Raw genomic sequence first — 23,135 nt, 5'->3', positions numbered from 1 at the left:
ATACAGACCCCCCCCCCCCCCCCCCCCTCCAGAGACCACGATTGGGCCCCTGAGCTGCCACTCACATTTCAGCCCAACCAGTGAGCTCAAAATGACCATACTGTCATTCTGCCCTCAGAACAGACACTGAAAACAGACAGGTCAAACTGTAGGCTGAGCTCGGAGCTCTGGGGTCCCTCTACACTGCTCCTAGCTCAAGTGACACTAGTCACTTCTAAGTCATTCAAAAGGAAAAGCAAGAAGGGTTTACCCCTATTGTAGAATGTCTCAAAGTGCTCTGATATTAAACCAAAATATGACATTTGGTTTTCATTGGCTTTCATCACTTACGCTGAAGTGCACAATGCACTTTTTCTCAAAAAGGATTCATGAAAATGAGCACTTTATGCATCATCCAAATAGTACGAGAGAGAGAGAGAGAGAGAGCGAGAGAGAGAGAGAGAGACAGACTGAAGGTGCAGGAGGAGTTCATTGTTTGTGTCAGTAAGACAGGTCTGCATGACTGCGACCTGGAAGTGTTGTTTTTTCTTTTCTTTAGCAAAAAAAAATGCAATGACAACAGTGGCTCACAGTTGTGTAGTGCTGGCTACTGATGCTGTGTCTGAAAACATGTGAGAGACCATAGTGTTAGAGCTCACAGTGGCAATGCTAGTTAAAGACGGTCAATGTATCACAGGAAATGCAGTTTGATATGAAATTATCTGACATACTAACATACTAGGAATCCAGTTGTCGCTCCATAGACCATCAGTATTCTTTCTGGGTTACACTATGAGCAGTGAGTGTTCTTTTTTATTATGATTACGATATTATGATGTCACTGAGTACAAAAGGGTTTATTGACAAAAAAAATCCATTCCGAGTGGTTGTTGTGATAGTCTGATGATGATGATACTAAAACAAAACTATTCTGATCCATCTTTGCTTTTCAAATCTTTATTCTCCCAAAAGGGGGTTTCAAGGAGTTACTTGCATCCTGATGGTAGTGCTTGTTACATTTCCATTCCTTAGTAAGAAAAACAAAGGATTTGACCAAGAGTCAAGAAAACATTTCAAACGCTTCTGTGCTTGTTCTGGTGTGCAGACTGTTTTTGACTTTGCTGTGTGATGATCAAGTTATTGGTTGATTGTCCTTTTGAAATATTGAAGTTCTGGTTGGAAATGTTTCTGTTTTATAGATTCACTTTCACAATCATGTTTAGGTTTATTCCACTGAACGACATGCTGACATGATACTCCACGTGTGTCTGTGACTATTTCATAAACAGTACTGTACATGACAGAGTGGTAGACCACATTGTCAGTTAGTTTTTTTGTTTTGTATATTTGTTTGTTTGTTTTCCTCAAATCTATGGACATTCGTCCTCCAGCTGAAAAGAATAACAGACCATTGTGTTGTTATGCTAGTGAGGGTTTGTGTGTGAAGACGTTTAGGATTGATGGAGAATGCAGTTGGGGGGAGTGTATCAAATGCTTGGAAATCACAATCAACTGTGGTCACGTTTACATTTACTTTCATTCTTGCTTCTCCCTGTTAAATGAGACTCAATAGAATGACGGCATGGCCTCTTGCTCACTATGTTTATCCCCTACCCTGCTTGATGTAAGTGCATTGTCCCCAATAGAAACCAAATTCTGACCAAATGTAGACTGGTTGCACTGATTCAGTCAAATCACGAACAGAGAGATCTTCAACTCTTCAAACCTCTTCAAATCAGTGCGGGCTAATGAATCTTTTTTTTTTTCTTTCAACAAAAGGACTGGTCCTTGACTACTCTTAAATGTCACACATAATGGGCCTTTTATTGCTCTTTTGGACATTTCCATGGTATAACACTTTTGTCCCCCTTTCTCCATTCCAGATTTAGAATACTTGCTACATTTCCTGAAACATCCCCGTTCTCCTCATATGTGTTTTGGATCACTCTCTGATAGTGCACTTCCAGCAAGCTGAGGCACTTCTCACTCCACTCTGGTCAAGTCAGAGAAGGAACCTGATAATATCTCTTTTTTTATTTTGTTTGTTTTGTTTTGTTTTGTTTTTTTCCAGAGCTGTTTTGATCTCTAGAGAAGAATCAAATAGATTTATACGTAATATATAATATGATATGTAATACATTCTATCCACACTGTCCATGTGCGGTGTGCACTGATGACGAGGGGGGTCGGGGCCGTGCTGTGCGTGGCCCTCGGCTCTGCCCATGACTTTGCCTAATAGAGACTAAGCTAAAGTGGCTTCTGATTCATGTGATGTAGGGAGGTATGAATAAAGAAGTATTCGAGAAGCTCGCTACTGTGTGTCATTTATTTACATTACTTTAATGCATTTATTGTGTGGTAACTGGAGATGAAATATAGTCAGAGCATGTATTGCTATATAAACATTTAAAAAGCATGATATCTCTGTATACACAACCCCTTTGATGGCTCATCCAGTAGCAAAAGCAGCGTATCGCACCAAATCAAGAGCTAGTCCAGTTTCATCCTGGAGCAATGTAAGTTCTCAAATATATGTATTTAAATTTCATAGAAGGTGCAGTAAAGAGAACATTTGTGAAAGTGAAAGTGACACTATGGCAGAGGTGGTGTAGACACACACACTCTGAATTCCACCTCTGCATTTGACCCATCCAGGGTAGTGACACACACAGCACCCAGTGAACACACACAGTGAAGTGAAGTTACACTAACCCGGAGCAGTTAGCTGCCTTTGGTGGCGCCCGGGGAGCAGTGATCGAAGTTAGGTACCTTGCTCAAGGGCAGTTCAGACGTGGATGTGGGCATGGGAGAGCAGTGCTCTACCACTTCCCCCGCCCACATTTTTCCTACTGGTCGGGGATCGGACCGGCCACCCTCCTAAAGAGAACATTTCAATGGGAAATGATGAATAAATAGACAAAATAATAATGATTTCCCCCCCCCCCCCCCCTCATTTGGGTGATGTTTGGGGCTTTTGGTAATTTATTTTACTAAGTCTATAACATTTGCTCATCTATTTTACTAGCATGTCATGTTAAAATGGCACACTCTTACCTTGTGTGAGACTCTACTACCTGACCTTGTGTGAGCGGAGTGTCTCCTACCTGACCTTCTGTGAGCAGAGGGTCTCCTACCTGACCTTGGGACTCAAGCTGCTTTCCACATTTAAGTTATTTTTTTTGTAACCCACTGATTAATGCTTTTTATTTTGGAGAGTTATATTTAAGACACTGAAATACATTTAATTTCAATATATCTTTCGCTTGAAAGATGTTGTGTGTTTGCCATATAAGTTTAGCATTTGATGCATTTCCATTTGGTATTTAAGTGTTTGTATCAGAATTCGATATTTTGATGTTTTTGTTCATTTCTGAACATAACCACACAATGAGGACAAAACCACAAATAAAATGGGGGGGGGCAAAAAAGACTTACATAAAGTCAAACAATGCCGCAGAGCCTGCTGGGAGAGTAACTGTACAACCACACAATAGCCACCTATAAGTACAGACCTCAAAATCTGCAATACTACAATTAATTGTATCCCATGACAGTTTGTATAATGAGTTATTTTCTCTTGTTATGCTAATCTTTAGACCTTAACCACAAAGCATACTAATGTATTCCTGAATGTCTTTGGTCTGAGGCATATTTGTGTGTTTTTTTTTGTTTTTTTTGTATGCCTTCAATACCACTATTAGCCACATGGTGCTCTCATAACCTTCCTGTTTGAAACGGGAGGGCGGCTCACCACTGGGAGCATAAAGACAACCTCTTGGATGATGAAAAGATGGCAAAATACAGCTTCTTTTTGTGTGTGGTTTGTAAACATTGGGCCTTTTGTGTGTGGTTTCTAAATATTCCTAATATTTTGATAAATGCAAAGGTCTATCTGTTTGTGTCTTCAACTCTGATCCTACGGCCTCTGATATCACAGCAGGTTTATTATTTATTGATGAATTTTGGGACTAAGGGAAACTGGTGGTGCATATCACAGATATTAAATATTCATTCAATTTACAGACTTTTGTCCAAGTATGTTGTCTCTGTATCCTTGTATATCTTTCAAATGAATAAGGTATGCTTTAAGTTGATATATGCAGAGTATAGGCCTATATTTTAGTTGTGCGATATATACACAAAGTCTCCACTTAAAAGACAATTTGAAATAAAAAATCTCCAGATGAGAGCAGAAAATATATCAGTGATATAGTTCTTGTAAACTTTAATGAACACAGCACTGTGATATAACTGGGTCATTATCTATGTAATGTGGTGTTTGTGAGTACATTATTGATGGTGACTTACAATAGTAGCATCAGAGCAGTTCTTACACTGAGCTCAATAACTCAAGTAAAAAAGTGCCAAACGTGTACCCTTTGAGGCATTCTAAGGTTGATTCAGATTGCATTCACGAGTCAGACAGGGTACGCCTAACAAATACTACTAGACTCATTCGCCTCCAGACAATGTTCACTGTTCCATGTTGACAAGTGTAGTTATCAGCAGCATCTGGTACATTAGTCATCTCAATGTAGCCAGAATATTTCTGGAGGTCACATGTTATTCATGACAATTCTCTTGCTTTATTGCAGTAAAGAGGGGTTATGTCCTAAATGCCATGTGTCACATATAAATGCTTTTCCAGTGATTATGACTTACGGTGAACTGCAGAAGTGGTAAGTGCAGTTAGCAACAGCACGAAGGCCTGTGTGGATGATGTTACTTATCATGATTGCACCAGCAAGGCATTCACCAGTTTTCTGATGTTCTCAGTATTTACATGAATACTTTTAATGTAGTTGTAAAGTATCTTTAGAATATGTTTTTACAATACAGCAAAAATAATAAGCCTTTACAACTCCTCTAAAAAAGCGAATTGTTCTCATCTGTTTTCTTTTCAGAGTATTCCCATTGCTTCAACACAGGGGCGGCCCTAGCACATTAGGCGCTCTAGGCGAGCTTCACTCCTGGCGCCCCCCCCCCCCATTGCAACTTTCAAACGCTATTTTGCCTTGTAAGACTGCAATTATTTCACATAAACACAACGATCGCAGCAAATAGACTGTGTTACCGTCACACACCTGTATAAACTTAGTCCCAACACAGAACAACGACATGCAACTAGAAAATGCATTTCCTGAAGGAAATACCAGTGCATGAAATGCAAAGGTTAAGAAAGGAAGAAGAAAAGAAAGAAGAGTGAAAGAAGGAAAGAAGAAAGGAAAGAAGAGTGTAAGAAGGAAAGAAGAGTGAAGAAAGGAAAGAAAAGTGGAAGAAGGAAAGAAGAGTGGATGAAGGAAAAAAGAAAGGAAAGAAGAGTAGAAGAAGGAAAGACAAAAGGAAAGAAGAGTGAAGAAAGGAGAGAAGAGTGGAAGAGGGAAAGAAGAAAGGAAAGAAGAGTGAAAGAAGGAAAGAAGAAAAGAAAGAAGAGTGAAGAAAGGAAAGAAGAGTGGAAGAAGGAAAGAAGAAAAGAAAGAAGAGTGAAATAATGAAAGAAGAAAAGAAAGAAGAGTGAAGGAAGGAAAGAAGAGTGGAAGAAGGAAATAAGGAAAGAAAGAAGAGTGAAAGAAGGAAAGAAGAGTGTAAGAAGGAAAGAAGAGTGAAGAAAGGAAAGAAAAGTGGAAGAAGGAAAGAAGAGTGGATGAAGGAAAAAAGAAAGGCAAGAAGAGTGGAAGAAGGAAAGAAAAATGGAAGAAGAAAATAAGAAAGGAAAGAAGAGTGGAAGAAGGAAAGAAGAGTGAACAAGAGTGTCTCTGGATGAAGAGATAAAGAGAGAGTGAAAATATTGAAAAAAGGAGATAAAAATGGAGTGAAGAAGAGAGATTGAGTGTGAGAGAAAGTTGACAGAGAGAAAGATGGAGAGATGGAGAGAAAAAAAAATAGAGAATGGATGGTGTCTTAATGTTCCTAGTTACAGTTAAATTGAGAGGGACAGAGAGAGAAGAGGTTCTTTGGATTTGGCACAGGTGTCAGTGAAGCATACTAAGGCAGAAGGCAGTAACTTCTATGTTAAAGCTCAGTGGTATGATAACAATGGAATAATGACCCTATTAATTAATCAGTAGTAATACTATTTCATTTATCACAATTACCAATACAATGATTATCTCACACACACACACACACACACACACACACACACACACCATTGAATTATCACATTAAGCACATAAAACAATGAACTTGAATTGTCACATGAAACACATAAAACATCTATGTCAGTCCATTGGGGTGTGTGTGTGTGTGTGTGTGTGTGAGAGAGAGAGAGAGAGAGAGAGAGAACGATAGAGAATGAGGCCCATTTTCCCCCTCCACATGCCCCCGCTCGCCAAGCGAAGTTACCAGATTTAGATGCACCTTTTTCGGACTAGCCACAGGCACTGGGTGGGGGAATAGCCCGATAGCTTAGCATATCTGCCATGCAATTCTAATGGTAATGCTACCTAGCTTGGTATGCTAACTGTCGGTAGCCTATACATCGTGAAATCAACCAAAATACTGATGTCACTGGCTTTAATTTGATAATGGCATGTTAGTAGTACATTTAATATCAGTACATTTGTTTAATTACTGCTGATATTTTACAAATACGTCAAAAACTCATTTTTGACCAAACTTGAAGTTACGGTCTTTTGCCTTAGCACGGCAGAGTAAAGCACAGGTGCAAGCAGTTTAAAGACCCTATTATGATGTCATAATGGCCCAATGTAAGTCAATGGGAGAAATTTATATTCGTTTTTCTTTAATATTTTAAAAAGTATAAAGTTTAGAAAAGTGAAAAATACATAGCATAAGTGTCGTTTACAAGACCTACGCGACAAAGTTTGAATGAAGTTTCTACGTTAAGTGGTTCGGGCTGAATTAATCGCAGAAAAAGGTAACAAGAATAAGAAGAAGAAGAAGCCTAGGAATAACAATACAGGGCATTTCATGCACTGTAATAAGAACAGTAAGGAACAGGTACATCGTTAGTGCATTATCACACATAGAAAAGTATATGCGCCCGCCGCACGGCATTATGGGGCGACTATGCAGGCATGTTCCAGTCAGTATTATCATTATTTGTTAAATTTAGCTTTGTGGCGAAATTTATTTCCTCGCTTCAATGTCGTTAAAAGAATACGTTACTTTGCGCATAGGCCTATGTGATATTGTTGGAAGAAGTTTGATTTGTAATTAGTTGCAACAGACGAGGACCTGTCGAGCTGTTCCCATAAATCCATGTACATGTTCTCATTCACAATAATGTTTGATAACCCCCTGAAGAAGTTGTATTAATGTTTTCCCACGTGTTGTTTATCTGCTCATTATACACTGTTTCTCCAAAATCAGTTTGATCTCTGAAATACTGTGTTCATCATTAGTGTTTTCATGATAACATATTGTAGCAACCCTTAATGTGTATTGTACATCATAAGTAAACTTCCCTGCACCTTGCGGGGTTGTAATATCTTTACTTTCACCTGTCTTTCCGACTGTAAAGAGATATATCGATGAGTTCTATGATCCGAACCATGCACGCCGTTGGGGATAAGCCTCTTCAGAGGATACACACACATTCGCACCAAATGTCTCGCTATGCTAGCATGATCTAACAACACCAATGAAGAACATAGCCCTCCGTTTTCGAGTTTTGGCTCATTTTACCCTAAAGTTAGATTCATTTTTTTATGTCAAAATATTGGTTGGAGATATAGAAGGAGAGCCAATTTATGCGTCCGGGAAAAAAAAAAAATTGTGTTTTTTCTTTCTTTTTCGGGCGCATTATTTGGCGCTCCCCCTCTAGATGGCGCTCTAGGCGGCCGCCTTACCCGCCTGTAGGAAAGGCCGCCCCTGCTTCAACACAAAGTCTCTCGCGTAGACGGATCAATCATAGCCTGTCTTGTTCATTCATGGCCATCCTTCATTCACACCCCCTTTTCAACATGATGTCACGACGATGCCTCGAGCTTCCTGCTCCTATGGCCGTAGAGGCGGAACCATGGAGAGTTAACGGGACCCGGGCTCGGCTCTCGCCCCGCACCCAGTGGAATACGCCCAATGAAATGTATAGGAGCCTTTCTAGGGGCGGGTCATTTCAGATATTTAATTATTACGAAGACACTTCCGAACCAATGAACCACACGGAAGGCATAATATATGAATAACTGACAAATTTAATTTATTTCTGTGCGAGAAAAAAAAGGGGCGATGAAGACTGTGGAAGGCTCTCGTGTTGTGAAAAAGCTATGATGGTCACCATCACGCATGGGCAAGCGCAGCTAAACAGTCAGAACTTGGGAACACAACTGGGAAATGTGCAACGCTGAAAACGAATCGTAAGGAAAAAGTAAGAGGCTGTGTTGTATAGGCTGTATAACGAAATCGAGCTTTGCCAAAGCCGGAGGCAAAAAGGGATTCTCCATGTATTGTGGATTCTCCTCGCAGATGACGACGGAACGCAGCCAGAAAAAGGAGCGCCTGGAAGCCAGCCTGGCGTGGTTATGCGAACTTGAGCTTCTCAAACAACGGCAAGAAAGCCTGGTCTTGAACGCCCTGTCCCTCGGAGACATAGTTCCTGGACAACCAGCATGGGGAGACCTACAGCCTGCTTGTTCCACCCAATCGGCTATCCTTCGGGAGCAAGAGGACTTGACTTTGAGACGACAACTGGTAAGAGTTCGGAGACAGCGGCAGCTTGCCGAACATCTGTGATTGTTTCCAGAGTAGGCCAGTGTATTAAACACCATTATAAGACGATTAACCCACTGTAAAATCAGTGTATGTGGGGTTGGTCGGGGATTAATAGTTGTTGTTTGGCAACTGGAAATATGAGAAGGCACAATGGCAAAGCGCGTGACACCTCTGTGCAGCTGGCACCTCACAGATTTATACACACACACACACACACACACACACACACACACACACACACACACACACATGCAGACCTTCAAACTAGCACACACAGTCGGGTGCGCCAGACCCTGTCTTGGTGGATATGTTTGGACGGGGGCTGTTAATCAACTTACGCAGTTGACCCCTCATGCGTGACACAGAGGATATAACCAGATTGACATTCTCTCCTCAAATTAATCTTAATGTTTCCTTCTGACGGCGAGTTATTCATGTCCCATTGAGGTGGGGGTGGAGCACTAGTCGTCGCAGTCCCACCACTTAATGATCCATTGTTCCTCAGTCAAGGAATCTCTACCTTAAAACTATATTGGAATTTAACATTACTGGCATTAATCGTTTTTAACGGCGTTTTATTGTCCCAATACAGTTATATTTCTCTACTATTTTACCATACAATGATCTACTGTTCAAGATGCTATGCAAACAACTTTTGTTTTGAAATTAGTTAAAGACTACTCAAAAGTGATTTAACGCTCAATCCCCCTCGTTGCCCTTTAATGTGTATCTGTACAATGTAGGGGGTCAATGTGTGTTTGTAACATTTCTTTGGCTGTGTGTGGCCCGAAGGTGTAAATCTATCACAACACATTGAAGAGGTGAAGGCAGTCAGAATGCCTTAACTAGCCTGTTCACCTCAAAGCTGATTGGTGTTCTCTTTCAGTGCGCCACTGTTTGCCAGATCCTTACCCGCACACGGCCTGAGGTCGTGAGGAAAGGCCGTCTGAATAAGGGGTGAAAGAAATCAAATAAGCAGTGCCCCTTCTTTCCCCCCTGTTTCTCCCCTCCCCGGATCAAACAAAAGGCGCGTATGGAGTGGAATACTAATAAGACCCAGCCTCCCAGGACGGCGAGCAGGGAGCCACGCTTTGAAACCAACAGGAAGAAGCCGCCGCGTCACCCAAATTAGCTGTCAGCGCTGGTAATAGTGGCTCCGCTTCAATAGCCTAGGGAGAATTTCATCGCGTCTGCGCCTCTGACCACAACCAAGCTGACACAATGCGTATTATATGCCAGTCAAATGCCATTAATTGGCGTCTCCAATTCTTGATTGCATTTTCTCTGAAGTGACTTCAAGATAAAGCACTTCGGTGTTGGTTACCCTAACTCTGAAACACCCTTCTTTGGGCAATTGGGGCATGGAAAAGCATATCAATCTTGATTTCACGATGAAATGGTGGTTTATGCTAAGTTGGTGGATGGTGTGCACTCTGCCAGTTCTCTCAAGCCAGCCAACTCCGTGGATGTAGTGTGAGATGAGGGAGAAAGCTCACAATCCTTTCCTCGCAGTGGCACCCTGCTGTGTGTGTGTGTGTGTGTGTGTGTGTGTGTGTGGAGTGTGTGTGTGTCTGTGAGTAGTGTCTATGTGAGAGAGACAGAGAATGCTAATGGAGAGAGGGGTGTGTGTGTGTGTCTAGGAGAGAGAGATAGATGAAGAGAGGGGCGTGTGGATGCGTGAGGGAGAGAGGGAGGTGTGTGTGTGAGAGTGTGTATGTGTGAGGAGGAGAGAGATGGATTGGGAGAGGGAAGAAAGAGAGAGCGAGTGTGTGTGTGTGTGTGTGTGTGTGTGTGTGTGTGTGCATGTGTGCAGGTCTGTGTATAGGATGCTTAGTGGGGGTAGGGTTCTCCTTACCAATTTCCCATTAGACTCTTTTATGGTGGAAATCACAACACCACATAATGAGAGAATATCAGTGTGACAGTCCCTTGTGTGGGGCTTTCCCTACACCAGCGTGGGATGAGAGGCCCTCAATTAGGGTAAGGACATCAAATGACAACAGGAATAGTTATTTTCCTCGTGTTACACGCATAGTCAGCGTGCAAGGCTATTTAAATTAATTATGTTTCAGAATTAAAGGCTCACGGATGGAGATAGTCTAATACAGTGTGTTTTCTCTCTTAAATATTTGATGTGATTTGAAATATGCAGCCTTCACTTAATCAAGGTTTGTAGTGGAAACATTTCTGAAGGAGAGAATTAAGCGTGAGGTGTGCCTTAATTTATATGGATTATCAATATTTAATCAGTGTTTTCTACAGTCTTTGTGTGTATGTGTGTGTGCTTGTTTGAGTGCTTGCTTGTTTGCAAACATCTGCACACATGCTTGCCTGATTATGGTTTGTGTGTGCATGTGGGTGTGTGTGTGTGTGTGTGTCTGTGTGTGTGTGTGTGTGTATGTTTGAATGTTTGGGTGAGCAGTGTTGGCTGGCAGGCCCCTTGATACATTGACCACGTGAAAAGCATGTCCTAGAAGGATTGATTTCTGATACCAGACCTCGCTCGTCCTTCCCCAGAATCTTCCGACTCTTTGTTTCACCACGGTCCCTCATAAATCCATTCTTGTCTCTTTCCCATGTGCAGCTGCTTCAGTGTTGCCATGGTTGCGTATTAAAGTAAAGTTTCGTTAAGGAGCCCTGCGGTCGATGTCATTTCACAGTGGCCAGGCACAGCAAGCCTCTACAGCTGGGCCTTGAGTTCATGCATTGCCGAGCATAAATAAGCTAAAATAAGCTGAAATAATAAGCTGCGCTCAAATCTGTACCATCTTAATGTGATGGTTGTTAGTGCCTGACAGAAAGACACAATATTTTCCATAAGGTATCCCCCACACATGGAATTAAGACATTTAAAGATCTTTTTAAAGATTTTAAGATGTATCATGAAGTCTGGCCATCGAGGAGAGGTATTACTCGTCGATTGTTCTGTACATGCACAATGACTGATGTCTGTTTTCTAAATGTCCTGAGTGCGTTTGGAGGAAAGGCTGCCAAAGATGGCCAATTAATGATATTCCTGCATTTAAATAAACACAAAGGTTTGTGTTCTTGGCATCGTCCACTTGTTTCAAGCATCATCACAATAATAACATTTGTCACACTGATTCACACATGCACTTCCTGCCCCCGCAGGGATTTTGCAACCAATAATTTAAATAAATCAAATTGAAGGTGTTATTTGTGCCATTCAAATTAAATGTTTGGATACTGAGATGAGCTGGCAGGCATCTGAAGGACATTTAAAACCAGTGTTTATCTGCTTAAAAACATGCAGGATCTACTCTAGCACCTGATCCCCAATGTGGGACCACAAAGAGTAGGGAGTGTGTTTGTTCTGTTGTCAGAGATGAAAGTCTCTTTTCTCTCCCTGCCTTTCGGTTGACCTCACTGGATGTGAAATGGTTGATAACAGAATCTGAGTGCATGGGGGGTGATGTCTGTGTGTATGTGTGTGTGTTTGGGTGAGGTTGGTGGGTATTTGGGTGCACATCGTCAGAGTTGTGCTGTGGTAAATTGAACAAGCTTGCTTTTATGGTGTCTACATGCTTACATGTGCGTGTATTTGTGCATGCACGCGTGTGTATGTGTGTGTGTGTGTATGTGTGTGAGTGTATGTGTGTTTGTGTGTGTGTGTGTGTGTGTGTGTTTGTGCATCTCACATCCATGAAAAGAGCATCCCAGCGTCACCTTCCATAAATGCTGAGACTTCACTGAATTATGGATGTTCCAGCTGGGTATGTTTGCTCACGACTTATGTAACCGTGGCTGGTGGTGCGCATGAAAACTCTCACACACACACACACACACACACACACATGCACGTGCACACACACACGCACACACACAGTCTTACTCCACTTCACTTCATTTTGCACATACACAGCAGCTGTACTTATGGAGTCATCCAAGGCCTCACCTACAGGGTCTTTTAAGGACTTGTTTAATGGGGGGACGCAGATGCATTGGCTGTTAAATGTTTAATGCTATTCATTCATGTCAATGCAGGGAGTCTGATCCATCCACCCAGTCTGTGTAACCTCTTCATTTCACATTTCAGTGTGGGCACTTATAGAAAACATCATTTCAGTGGAATAGAACACTTTTGTTTGTTTTAATGCAGTCCCTGTGTGTATCTAATGTGACGTGTATGGATAGCGCATGCATCTGAGTAAGAGTGTGTGTGTCTGTGTTACAGAACAGCCTCCAGGGCGCCCCCTGGGGATTAATGCTGGCACTGGAGCAGCAGCTGAGGGAGCTGAGCTTGGAGCAACCGTTGCCACCGCCACCCCTGCCCCCCACCATCTGTGACGAGCCGTCTGAGGATGAGGAGGAGGACAGTCGACCCAGCTCAGGTGCGGACCCTAAAGACCAATTACACACAGGAGGATAATGAGGATACAGCACTAGGAGCTTATGTTATTTTAATCTGTGTTTTAGTCTTAGTTTCCAAGTGACTCTCAACGGTTTAATCAATGGCACTGCATCAATACATCAGTGTTACAGCACCAGTGGGAAGCTATGTATGTCCAACCATGAGCAGTAGGGATTGGTATGATTCATTTATGGGTGTATTTGAAAATATCATGCATTTATGTTTGATGATCAGATGCATCATACATTGCCCTATATTACATCTATCTATTAATACTTCCGTCATTATACTCATAGATTCGTTAATGATTCATTTAAGTGCCCACATTAGTGGATCTTAGAAGAATGCTGGATTGCACCCCAGTCTATTCACCCACTGGTCTAGTCACTATGTGATGAGTGTCATTTAATGCTGAGTGTGACTATTTGCCTGAGTGTCTGATCTGTGTTGTTATACTGGTGTGAAATAGTAACCAGGGTGTTTATGTCCCTTCTCCTTTCCCCAGGCTTCTATGAGCAGAGTGATAGTCTCTCCCCTCCTGGCGCCCCCTGCCCCTCAGCCCCCTGGACCACCAGCCACCACCGGCCCAAATCAGTGGGTAAGGAGGACACATCAAAATTACAAAAATTCATAGAATGGAGTCACTCACAACAGATTTACACGTATTGGTGCACAGAGACACACACACTCAGAGACACTACCCATAGGGTGCTTTCACACTAGAGCTTTTGGTGCAGACCGGGCTTGGCTTAAGCCATTAGTACGGTTGTGTTTGATTCGTTGATGCCAAAGTTGTTTTACGAACTCGGGTGCGCACCAAGGGACCGTGCCAGATTCCTCCTGAAACTGGAGGTTTGAGGTATAGTTTATGATTTGAAAAAATTTGAAATGATTTATTGACATGCTATTTTCTAAAAAGTGACTAGAGGACAGCTAACATTACGTGGCAGAACATGCTTGAGACTATGCATGTATGATGTGCTAGCAGAGATGCAAATTCATATTGCATTGCTGAATGTCAGTGCTGAGTGCAAAAACTGAGCAGCTCGCATCGTTTATGGCTCAGCGAAAATGACCAAATGAACCAAAAGATAAAGACAAACAAATAGAGCACGGCTTTCCATTTTCCCTCCCTTACTTTGTGTCATTGCCTAGCGACTTTACACATTGCTTACATGTTGATGACATAAACGGACCATGGTTCGCAACCAAATATTGTAATGTGAAAAGAAACCAGTGGGGGCTGGGGGAGGGAGGGGGCGGGGGGAGATAGTCACACTCAAGTTCAGACCAGCCAAACAAACCATACACACCAAGCGAGCATTTCTAAATCTCAATGTCATTATCTCTCTCCCTCTGAGCCTTCAGTAACTGAATGTGCATCTGACGTGTGTTCTCTGCAGACTGCACTTTGCTGAATGGTGAGGAGGCGAGGGAGCTCAGTCCTCGTCCCATGCTGCCCCGCTCCCACTCTGCCCCCTTCTCCCCCCTGGAGGACATCGCAGAGGGTACGGGCGATGAAGAGGAAGTGGAGGAGGAGGAAGAGCCATGGCCAGAGGCCCCAGAGCCTGAGACCACGGAGGAGGACATCCAGCAGGCGCTGCGCGTGGAGGCCTACATCCTCTCCCTGCTCCAGCGCCGGACCCTGCGCCCCCGACAGACCCACTACCCGCCGGGACGCGGCCTGGCCCAGTTCCCTGTCCGTCCACCACACCCGGCCACTGTTCCCGCTCACGGCGAAGTGGCTGCGGACCCCTCTGAGACCCAGGCGTGGGCGGGGAATGTGGGCAACGAGGAAAGCCAGTCTGATGGTGAGCTTGCCCAGGCTCTGGAGCAGTACTACCTGTCCCTGCTCTACCCCTCTTCCAGGCCCTCATCTCTGGCTGCAGCGGCTCCAGTGGTGCCTCCTCCCCAGCAGTACGGGGCGGCCATGGAGCCCGGCGGCTACAGCAACACCGACCCAGAGTCCCTTCAGAGCAACCCGGACTACGGGGAGCCCTATCCTCTGGTGTCGGAGCAGCAGCTTCTGACCGTCAACTACATCCCTGTCGGCCACCCTCACCCTCACCCCCACCGCTGTTCCCCATTTCACGGTAAACACAAGCAGAGCCGGGCGTCATTCTCCGCGGGACAGCCACCAGCACGGTCCTCCCCCTGCAGGGGCACAGGAGCAACGGAGGCGCGGAGCTCTCCCAGGGGGGTGGGGCAGAAGACGGCGGCGACCAGCCGCTCGCAGTCTGAGAACAGCCTGCAGGGAGGGGGGTGGGGGCGCTACTACACGGTCCAAAGGGACATGGCGAGGGCCAGGCGGCAGGTGCAGGGCGAGACCCCCCAGCAGCGCCGCTGGTGCTCCACAGCCGACCTCAGCCAGGAGGAGGAGGAGGCTGGAGGGGGGTACGGAGGATGCCCCCAGCCCCATCTTCACTCATACCCCAACCCTCACCCCCACCCCAGTCAGGCCTGGCCCCCTCCCCCACCCCCTCCCCCGTACCCATGCGCTCAGTACGGGGGCCAGGAGCATGGGGACGGTGCAGTGGCAGCGGCGGTGGCTGCAGCTGCTGCTGCTGTCCCCGCAGCAGCGGGAGGCTCTGACTCCAGCCTGAGTGAGGCCTACTCGCCGGGGTCCAGCTCATTCACCAGCGACTCGGACGAGAGCGGTGGGGGGCTGGTGTGGCCTCAGGAGGTGCCCCCACGGCTGGCTTCCTCCCCTCCCCCGGCCCTGTCCTCCGTCGTCAAGATCAAGGCGTCACATGCGCTCAAGAAGAAGATCATGCGATTCCGCTCCGGCTCGCTGAAGGTTATGACCACCGTCTGAAACTTTCCCCCACCCCCACCCAGCCACTTTCCATCGGACCATCCCCATCCCCATCCCCAAGGCTTCAGGTCCAGGGCCAGAGTTCAGAGTCCCTAATGATGACACATTGTTTTGTATAAATCTCTTTTCTTAATTATTTTATGCTGTAGAAACATTTTGTAAACATTAAATTATCCATTTGTAAAGAGGATAGTGGTGTCGATGCAAGACGGACTCCATTTGTCGCATTGACCCTACTGCCTGACAATGCCTGTTTTTTGTAAATATATATGAACTTTTGCTAATGTAATCTTTTCTCTTTAAAAACAAAACAAGACCACTGTTGCATGACAGTGTTGCAAAGTGAAGACACAAGAGAGAGTGCCCACCAGTGCCATGCAGAGACAAACACACTGCCACCCCTTTAGATATACTCCACCTACCTCTCACTCAGTGCCACCCCCCAGAATTGATGACTTGTGCCTACACCTTTTGCACCCCTACTGCCACAACCCCAACCCCCATCCCCATTTATGCCCCTGAAACTGTGCCCTTGTGTGCCAATAGGAGGAAAATCCTGCCCGCCCTCCTGCTTTCTGCTGTATTTATGGTACTTTGGTATCTATGGTACTCTGTATTTATGGTACTCTGTAGATATTCTGCTCAAGAGACAGTAGCACATTAGTAGTCTGCTTTAGGACCATAGCCATAAAGGTTTTCATGAATGTAGACTAGTGTGGGAAGAACTGCCCCTTCTCTGCTCCTCCGTTGTGTACTTAAACCAACATTCGCACTAAATAAACATCCTTTTTGTAGCTCTGATGCCATGAGTAAACATTGTCTGGGTTTGTGAAATGCTCTGATTGGTACATAAGTGTGAAGTTGAGGCAGATGTTTCACCAGCTGTTTGGACCAGTAAGCCAGGCTGTGGAGGTGTTAGGCCAAAGGTGACATCTTCTCCAGCCTGGCCCTCAAGCAGCCTATGGTTTGCATGCTTAATTTCCCTAACTACTTTATACGTAGATAGCCACATACCCTAGCAGTTCCTGACAGCAGCCTCTGTGACAATGATAAGCTTAGTGCTCACACCAAAATACCAGAACCAAAGCACAGATAAACATTTTCACGAAGGGATGAGTTGTCCCGCTAGCAGATTACTACTGATTATTGCAGCGCATTACTGCTTACTGATTATTATTATTAGATTATCCATCAAAAGTTATTACTGCCAGAATAGTCTGGTACTAACAATGTTTTGTTTTTTAATTGCACTTTACACCATGGTTCTAAGGCATAAATCACTTCAGTATTTGCACCTCTCAGAGTGTCTAAAGTATTAAAAGACTAAGCACATTTATCACGATAAAGGCATGAGATGAAATCCTAAAGCACTCTCCATGAGAGTCTATTTTCCTAATTGGCTATCCAAAGCATGATTAACCATCTGCATGTGTTTCAGCAGTGTGTTGGCAGGAGGGAGCACCCCATGTGTGAGGATAGGACGCCATGTGTTTTTCTCCTGAAGAGGTTCAAGCTCATTACGTCCCAGCAGCACGCAGCCTCAGGAGGCGGGAGATGGCCTCTGCTCGGAGGCCGCCCCGACCTCATTGGCACGGCCCATCATCGCACTGCTAGGCCCAACCGGGCTCCTGTATGCTGGGATGCAGGGTTGCCCTCTCTAGCTCTCTCTCATGATTACCCATCACAACACTCTCACCTCACCGCACTAATGAGCCAATTAGAAACAGCTGGGCCTGGGCAGAGAGGGGAAGGGGAAGAGTAGCAAAGGGTCTCTCTCTACCCTCTTCTCTCTCTTTCTAATCCTTTCTTGTCTCTCTCTACCCTCTTCTCTCTCTTTCTAATCCTTTCTTGTCTCTCTCTGCCCTCTTCTCTCTCTTTCTATTCCTCTCTTGTCTCTCTCTGCCCTCTTCTCTCTCTTTCTAATCCTTTCTTGTCTCTCTCCCCCTCTTCGTCTTGTTCAGGTACTTCACTTTTCATCTCCACCTATCTACCTTTCTCTCTCTCTCCCTCCTTTATCTCTCCTTCACTCTCTGCTACTTCTTCTTTCTCCCTTCTCCCTCTCTCTATCTCTGTCTCTTTTCCTCTCTCTCTCTTACTCTCTAAGCTTAAACTAGAAAAGAGAGAGAAATGCTCATTACTGACACTCAGTTCATGCAAATGTGCCTGCACACAGGTCAATGAATCTAGCACAATGCTTAATGCACACTCAGGCTATGAACATGTACACAACCACAATGGTAGTATAGATTCCTATCTTTATGAGTGGCACGGTGGCTCAGGTGCTTGCACTGCCGCCTCACAGTAAGACCTTCAGTGCTTCGTATGGACAGATGAGTATGGTTTTGGGGTTAATCTATAATGGAGGACAATGAAATTGTCTCAAGGCCCTTTACAGAGCCTGGGACCTGACCCCCCAAGTGCGTTGTTGTGCTCGTGTTTAATTTAGTTTTAAACCAGGTGATCACTTGCAGCCAAACAGGGAAAAGTGACCACAGTGACTCGCACACCATCACATTTTTACAAATCAGATGGGAATACCAGAAGAAGGAAGCACCGAGGACAGGATCTTGAGCCTGGTGGTGGCTGCTGAAGACTGGGAATTGCTGCTGTCTGCTGCTGAAGACTAGGATCCAGGATCGCTGTGTCGTCGGGTGATGCACTAGTTTCATTCTGGGCGGCTGAGTGAGTGGCTAAAGTAAGCAACCACTCTCTCTCAATACTCTCCCTCCTGTGAGAGCACCACCTTGAGACCCACGTCACTGGTGTCTGTGTTGAGGATGAATGGTAGCTGAGGATTGGGAAACACCAGCACGGAAACCTCAACAAGCTCAGCTCACAGCAGGTCGAATTCAGCAGTTCAGTCTTTTCCCCTGACTATCGTAGCAAGGTCTTGAACAAAACATTAGTAGTAAGCCCCAGGAATCTCCAGAGCTCTCTGCCGTCATGGGGGAACTGGCCAGTCTTTGGGTAGCTTTCCCCTGTTGGGTGGTATAAGGGAGAAGGCAATGTCCTCCTGTGGGATCACCCTACACCCACTGGGGGTTCGCTGCTTGGTGTTGAGGCGGGGCCGAGCTCTGTCGTTCTTCGGCAGACACATCCTCCGGCTGGCTTGGGCAGGCCAGCATCTCCAGTCCCTGGGGTGACTCCAGTGCCAGAAGTCCGCCCTTCTGCACTGGTAATGGACTGTTGGCTCCATCCACCGGCCCTGGGCTGGGGGCCTGTCCAGGTTATCCAGCAGCCGCCTTGTAACAATGCCTTAAGTCGTGGCTGCAGCTCTAGGTCTTTCAGCTGTGTCCACATCTTCTTGAGTGTGGTCATCTTTGCAACACACTAACCGACACCAGTGTAATGATCTTAACAAGTCAGGCGTGTATTCGCTTTTCTTGCCATTTGTAAACACAAGGCACAAGCATTCAGTCACTGATACAGGATGGCAAATGATCCCTTCTTATATCTGCAGACACAATATTAAAGCTTCAGGTTACACAAAGACGCTAAAAGGTGTTTATACATAACAATGCCTCTTGACCGCTAACTAAACTGTAGACATTAACAGAAAGGGGAAAACACCAATTACTCCAATTTAGAACATTGAAACCATATTCTGCAGACTACAGCACTCGCACAAGAAACACTTATGAACACAACAAGGAAGTATACAGTCATTCACAAACCACTCCCACTACAGGCCACAAGTAGTGTATAAGGTGCACACAGAAGAAGCCATGATGTCGGTCTGGAAATCCCCACTCTGTACACACATAGAAGAAGATTAGATTGAACTGTCATGGACTGTCATGCTTGCACAGCATTACCAAAGGATGTATGCGAAATGTCACACCGTTGTACAAACTGTGAGAATGAGTGTTGCCAATTAGTGAGGGTGTGTGTATGTGTGTGTCTGAGAGAGAAAAAGTGTGTGAGTGCATGCACATGTGTTTGTGGTGTCTGTAATATTTGTATAGGCCGTAGTTCAAGAAAATGTATTTAAACAACTATCATCAAAGATTGACTGTCCAACTGAACAATCTCAAATATTCCTTCAATAGCCAAGATTTTTAACACTCCTGTGTATTACCGTTCTCCAATGGCTATATTAATATACATTATGTGCATGTCTCCAGCTGGGGAATGATTATCTTCCATCTTCTTACAGTACACCATGTCTTTCACTGTTTCCTTCATCCTATCACTTCTGCCCAGTTGCTAAGGAGTCCAGTTATATTTAGCCATAGTGTGCCAGGCTACAGAGAGCAGTGTATAGGATAGTAGGATAGAGTGCACACACCAGTTCAGGCCTTTATTTATGATTGTTAAAATATATACTCTTCTGATGTCTTAATGCTCAGACGTTTATTCAGCAGAATACAATATAATCATAATAATTATATTCATCAACCTGATATTTTACTGTTGCATGCAGGGTAAGTGTGGTAGTCTAAAGTGACAAATGAAGCATATAGTGCCAATCATGTGTACTGGATATGACCTAAAGCTCAAGAAATTGAATTTTCAGCATTAAGGTAAGTCAACCTTAACTAGATCCACTAAATCCAAAACAAATCAACAACCTGCAATTAGATTAAAACATCTTTAAAACATCAGGGGCTTTTTTTCCCCTCATATCCACATCACATATCCATAATGATGTGATAATGTATTACTGTACATTGCTCATTTATGAGTGCCCACACTGCCCTCTATGGTTAGGTACTGGTAATAGCAGTGAAACTAAGAAAGGTCACAAACAGGGTAGAAGAGATAGACTGATTTCAACAAGAGATAGACTGATTTCACAAGCTGCTGCAACCACTATTGCGTTGATCATGGTTGCACAAGCGGAAACAGTACGCAACCGAAGGTGCTGGAAAGTGTGAAAGATGCAATTAATAAACGTGATAATCAGTTTCTGCTGTAATTTAAAAACACATTATCACATTGTGAGATTTTCGGACTAGGCCAGAACTGCAGAAACTCGCCCTTATATCTTTCATGATTGATTACTGTAATGGTCTTCTAACTGGACTCCCAAAAAAAGACCATCAAACAGCTCCACTGTATTCAAAATGCAGCAGGCAGAGTTCTCACTAGGACTCAAAGATGGGAGCACATCTCCCGCAGTCTTAAATCCTTCCACTGGCTACCAGTACGATACAGAAAAGACTGTTAGGTCCTGATGCTGATCTAGAACCGGCTAAATGGTGAGGGCCCAGCGTATCTCTCTGAGCCGAGCAGAAGTCTTACATCATTAGGAAGGAGTCAATTAGGCCTGCCTAAGATAATGACTAAACAAACAGAAGCAGCGTTTAGCTTCTGTGCTGCTCTCAAATGGAACCAGCTGACAGAGAGGGCTGATTAGAAGAGCACTTTTAAATACAGGCTGAAAACAACCTCACTTTCAGTTCAGTTTAAAACCCTGTTTACTCTACTGCATTTCTTTCCTGTAATCTAGTGCCACTTTACTGTCCTAATTGGCTCTTTATTTTCATGTTTGATTTATTGTCTTTCAAAACAGTTGTCATGTTTTTAATCCTATTCTCCTATAATTTTGTAATCTGAATTAGAATTATTCATGTATTTTCTCATTTGCAAAGTACCTTGAATGACCCCAGTGTATGAAGTGTATGATGCTAAATAAGTTAACCTGTCTTGGAAAGGCCAACTCCACCCCGGACCAAATGTTATGCAATATTCCATTCGTTGGACAACCAAAATTGCTGTGAAATGTCTCAGTATCTGAGAGGTGAAAGAAAGCTCAGGACCTCATGATAGTCGTACTTTTTGTGCAGTCACACCTCTGCAATTTTTATTAAACATCTGATTAGAAGGACATTTAAGTCCTTGTTGAAATCATGGCAGATATGAATGTGTCATGAGCAAAATGATGTGGTTTATTAAGGACAGTTTATGGCAAGATGTTAATGAACTATGGTGTAATTTTTGTCATGTCGTATACCCCAGTAATGTTTAAAATAGGTTTTGCTCGTCATGGAACCATCTCGGTATCGACCATATGCTCGATCACACACTCCTGTCCATGGTGTTGGCTGTGGTGCTCTTGCTGTTCTGCGTCGCTCCTACGGAGTGGGTCGGTGCCTCGGAGGCAAAGTGGAGCACACTGCGTAGGGTGCGCATCAGGCCCTCCTTGAAGCCGCGGCCCACGCACACGTAGATGATGGGGTTGAGGCAGCTGTTGACGTAGGCCAGGCACAAGGCCAGCACTTGGGCCATGGCAAGATGGTGCCCGTGGTGGCTGGGCGGCAGAGCCAGGTACGTGATGTCCACCACGTGCAGTGGTGCCCAGCAGAGGAAGAAGCTCAGCACCACGGCCAAAATGATGTGCACAGTGCGCGCCGACCTCTCGCGCTGACGCGTCGACGCCTGCTGGTACACACGCCAGTGACTCACGCAGATCACCAGGAATGGCAGAGCGAAGCCCATCAGGAAGCGGAGGATGACGATGGCCCAGGCGGACATCATGCTGGCCAACAGGGGCCTGCACTCCGTCTTTGCTGGCGTCACCTCTATGGCCTCCATGATGGCGAACTGCGGGGCACTGCCCAACAGGGCCAGGAGCCATGTACCCAGACACACCCAGGAGGCGTACTGCGGCCGGCGCCTGTTTTGGCACCAGACAGGGCAGCTGACCAGCATCCAGCGGTCCACGCTGATAAGCACCAGCAGCAGCACGCTGCAGTACATGACCAGGTAGAGGGTGCCATGCAGCAGCCTGCAGGCCAGTGGCCCCATGGACCAATGCTGGTCCTGAGCTATTGGAACCATCAGTAAGGGCAGAGACAGGCAGCACAGCAGGTCCGCCAGGGCCAAGTTCAGGAACCAGAGGGCGTTGACGGAGCGCGGCATGCGGAAGGCTGTGACAAAGGCCACCAAGGCGTTGCCGGGGACACCAACAATGAACACAAGGGCATAGCAGACCAGAGCAAGGATGTGGTTTGTACCAATGACATCTGGGTAAAGAGGGAATAAGTCAGTGCCATTGAAGTCAGTGCCATTGAAGTCAGTGAAATTATAGTCATAAGGTTTGTAGATCCAATCTTCATCCATTCTGCTGATGTCACTCTGTCACACCGTTACACTATCCTGAAAAGAAAGTTAGGATCAGATCAATTGTATGATTTTGCTGTCTGCTCACAAAGAAGATCCAGATATACCATTCCAGATTGTACATCGTATTAATCACAAAATAGAATCATACAAATCACATAAAGATTCCAAAACTCAACGAATGACTAATAATATTAACATTAAAATGACACTGCATTGAAGAAGATC

At 44.7% G+C, this 23,135-nt stretch overlaps 2 protein-coding genes across 2 annotated transcripts; one reads left to right on the top strand and one right to left on the bottom strand.

Annotated features, from left to right (window-relative positions):
* The first annotated feature begins 8,173 nt into the window (after nt 1-8,173).
* dact3b (dishevelled-binding antagonist of beta-catenin 3b) lies at nt 8,174-16,643 on the top strand. The gene is made up of 4 exons (XM_080845005.1): nt 8,174-8,634; nt 12,851-13,007; nt 13,533-13,625; nt 14,431-16,643. Exons 1-4 carry the CDS (start codon nt 8,386-8,388, stop codon nt 15,840-15,842), a joined length of 1,911 nt encoding a protein of 636 aa, XP_080701131.1. The 5' UTR covers nt 8,174-8,385; the 3' UTR covers nt 15,843-16,643.
* Nucleotides 16,644-21,863: 5,220 nt separating this feature from the next.
* On the bottom strand, nt 21,864-22,907 carry c5ar1 (complement C5a receptor 1; the record flags this gene model as incomplete). Its single annotated transcript, XM_080845004.1, has 1 exon — nt 21,864-22,907. One exon carries the CDS (start codon nt 22,905-22,907, stop codon nt 21,864-21,866), a length of 1,044 nt encoding a protein of 347 aa, XP_080701130.1.
* Between the last annotated feature and the right edge of the window lie 228 nt (nt 22,908-23,135).

Source organism: Sprattus sprattus, assembly GCF_963457725.1.
Source record: "Sprattus sprattus genome assembly, chromosome: 9".
In the NCBI taxonomy this organism is placed as follows: Eukaryota; Metazoa; Chordata; class Actinopteri; order Clupeiformes; family Clupeidae; genus Sprattus; species Sprattus sprattus.
Note: the sequence above shows the minus strand (reverse complement) of the source record. Positions and strands in the feature narration are given on the sequence as shown.

Coding starts and splice junctions, on each gene's coding strand:
- dact3b (XM_080845005.1), top strand. CDS start 8,386: ATGTATTGTGGATTCTCCTCGCAGATGACGACGGAACGCAGCCAGAAA. Junction 13,008..13,532: donor GGACAGTCGACCCAGCTCAG/GTGCGGACCCTA, acceptor TCCTTTCCCCAG/GCTTCTATGAGCAGAGTGAT. Junction 13,626..14,430: donor CCACCGGCCCAAATCAGTGG/GTAAGGAGGACA, acceptor TGTTCTCTGCAG/ACTGCACTTTGCTGAATGGT.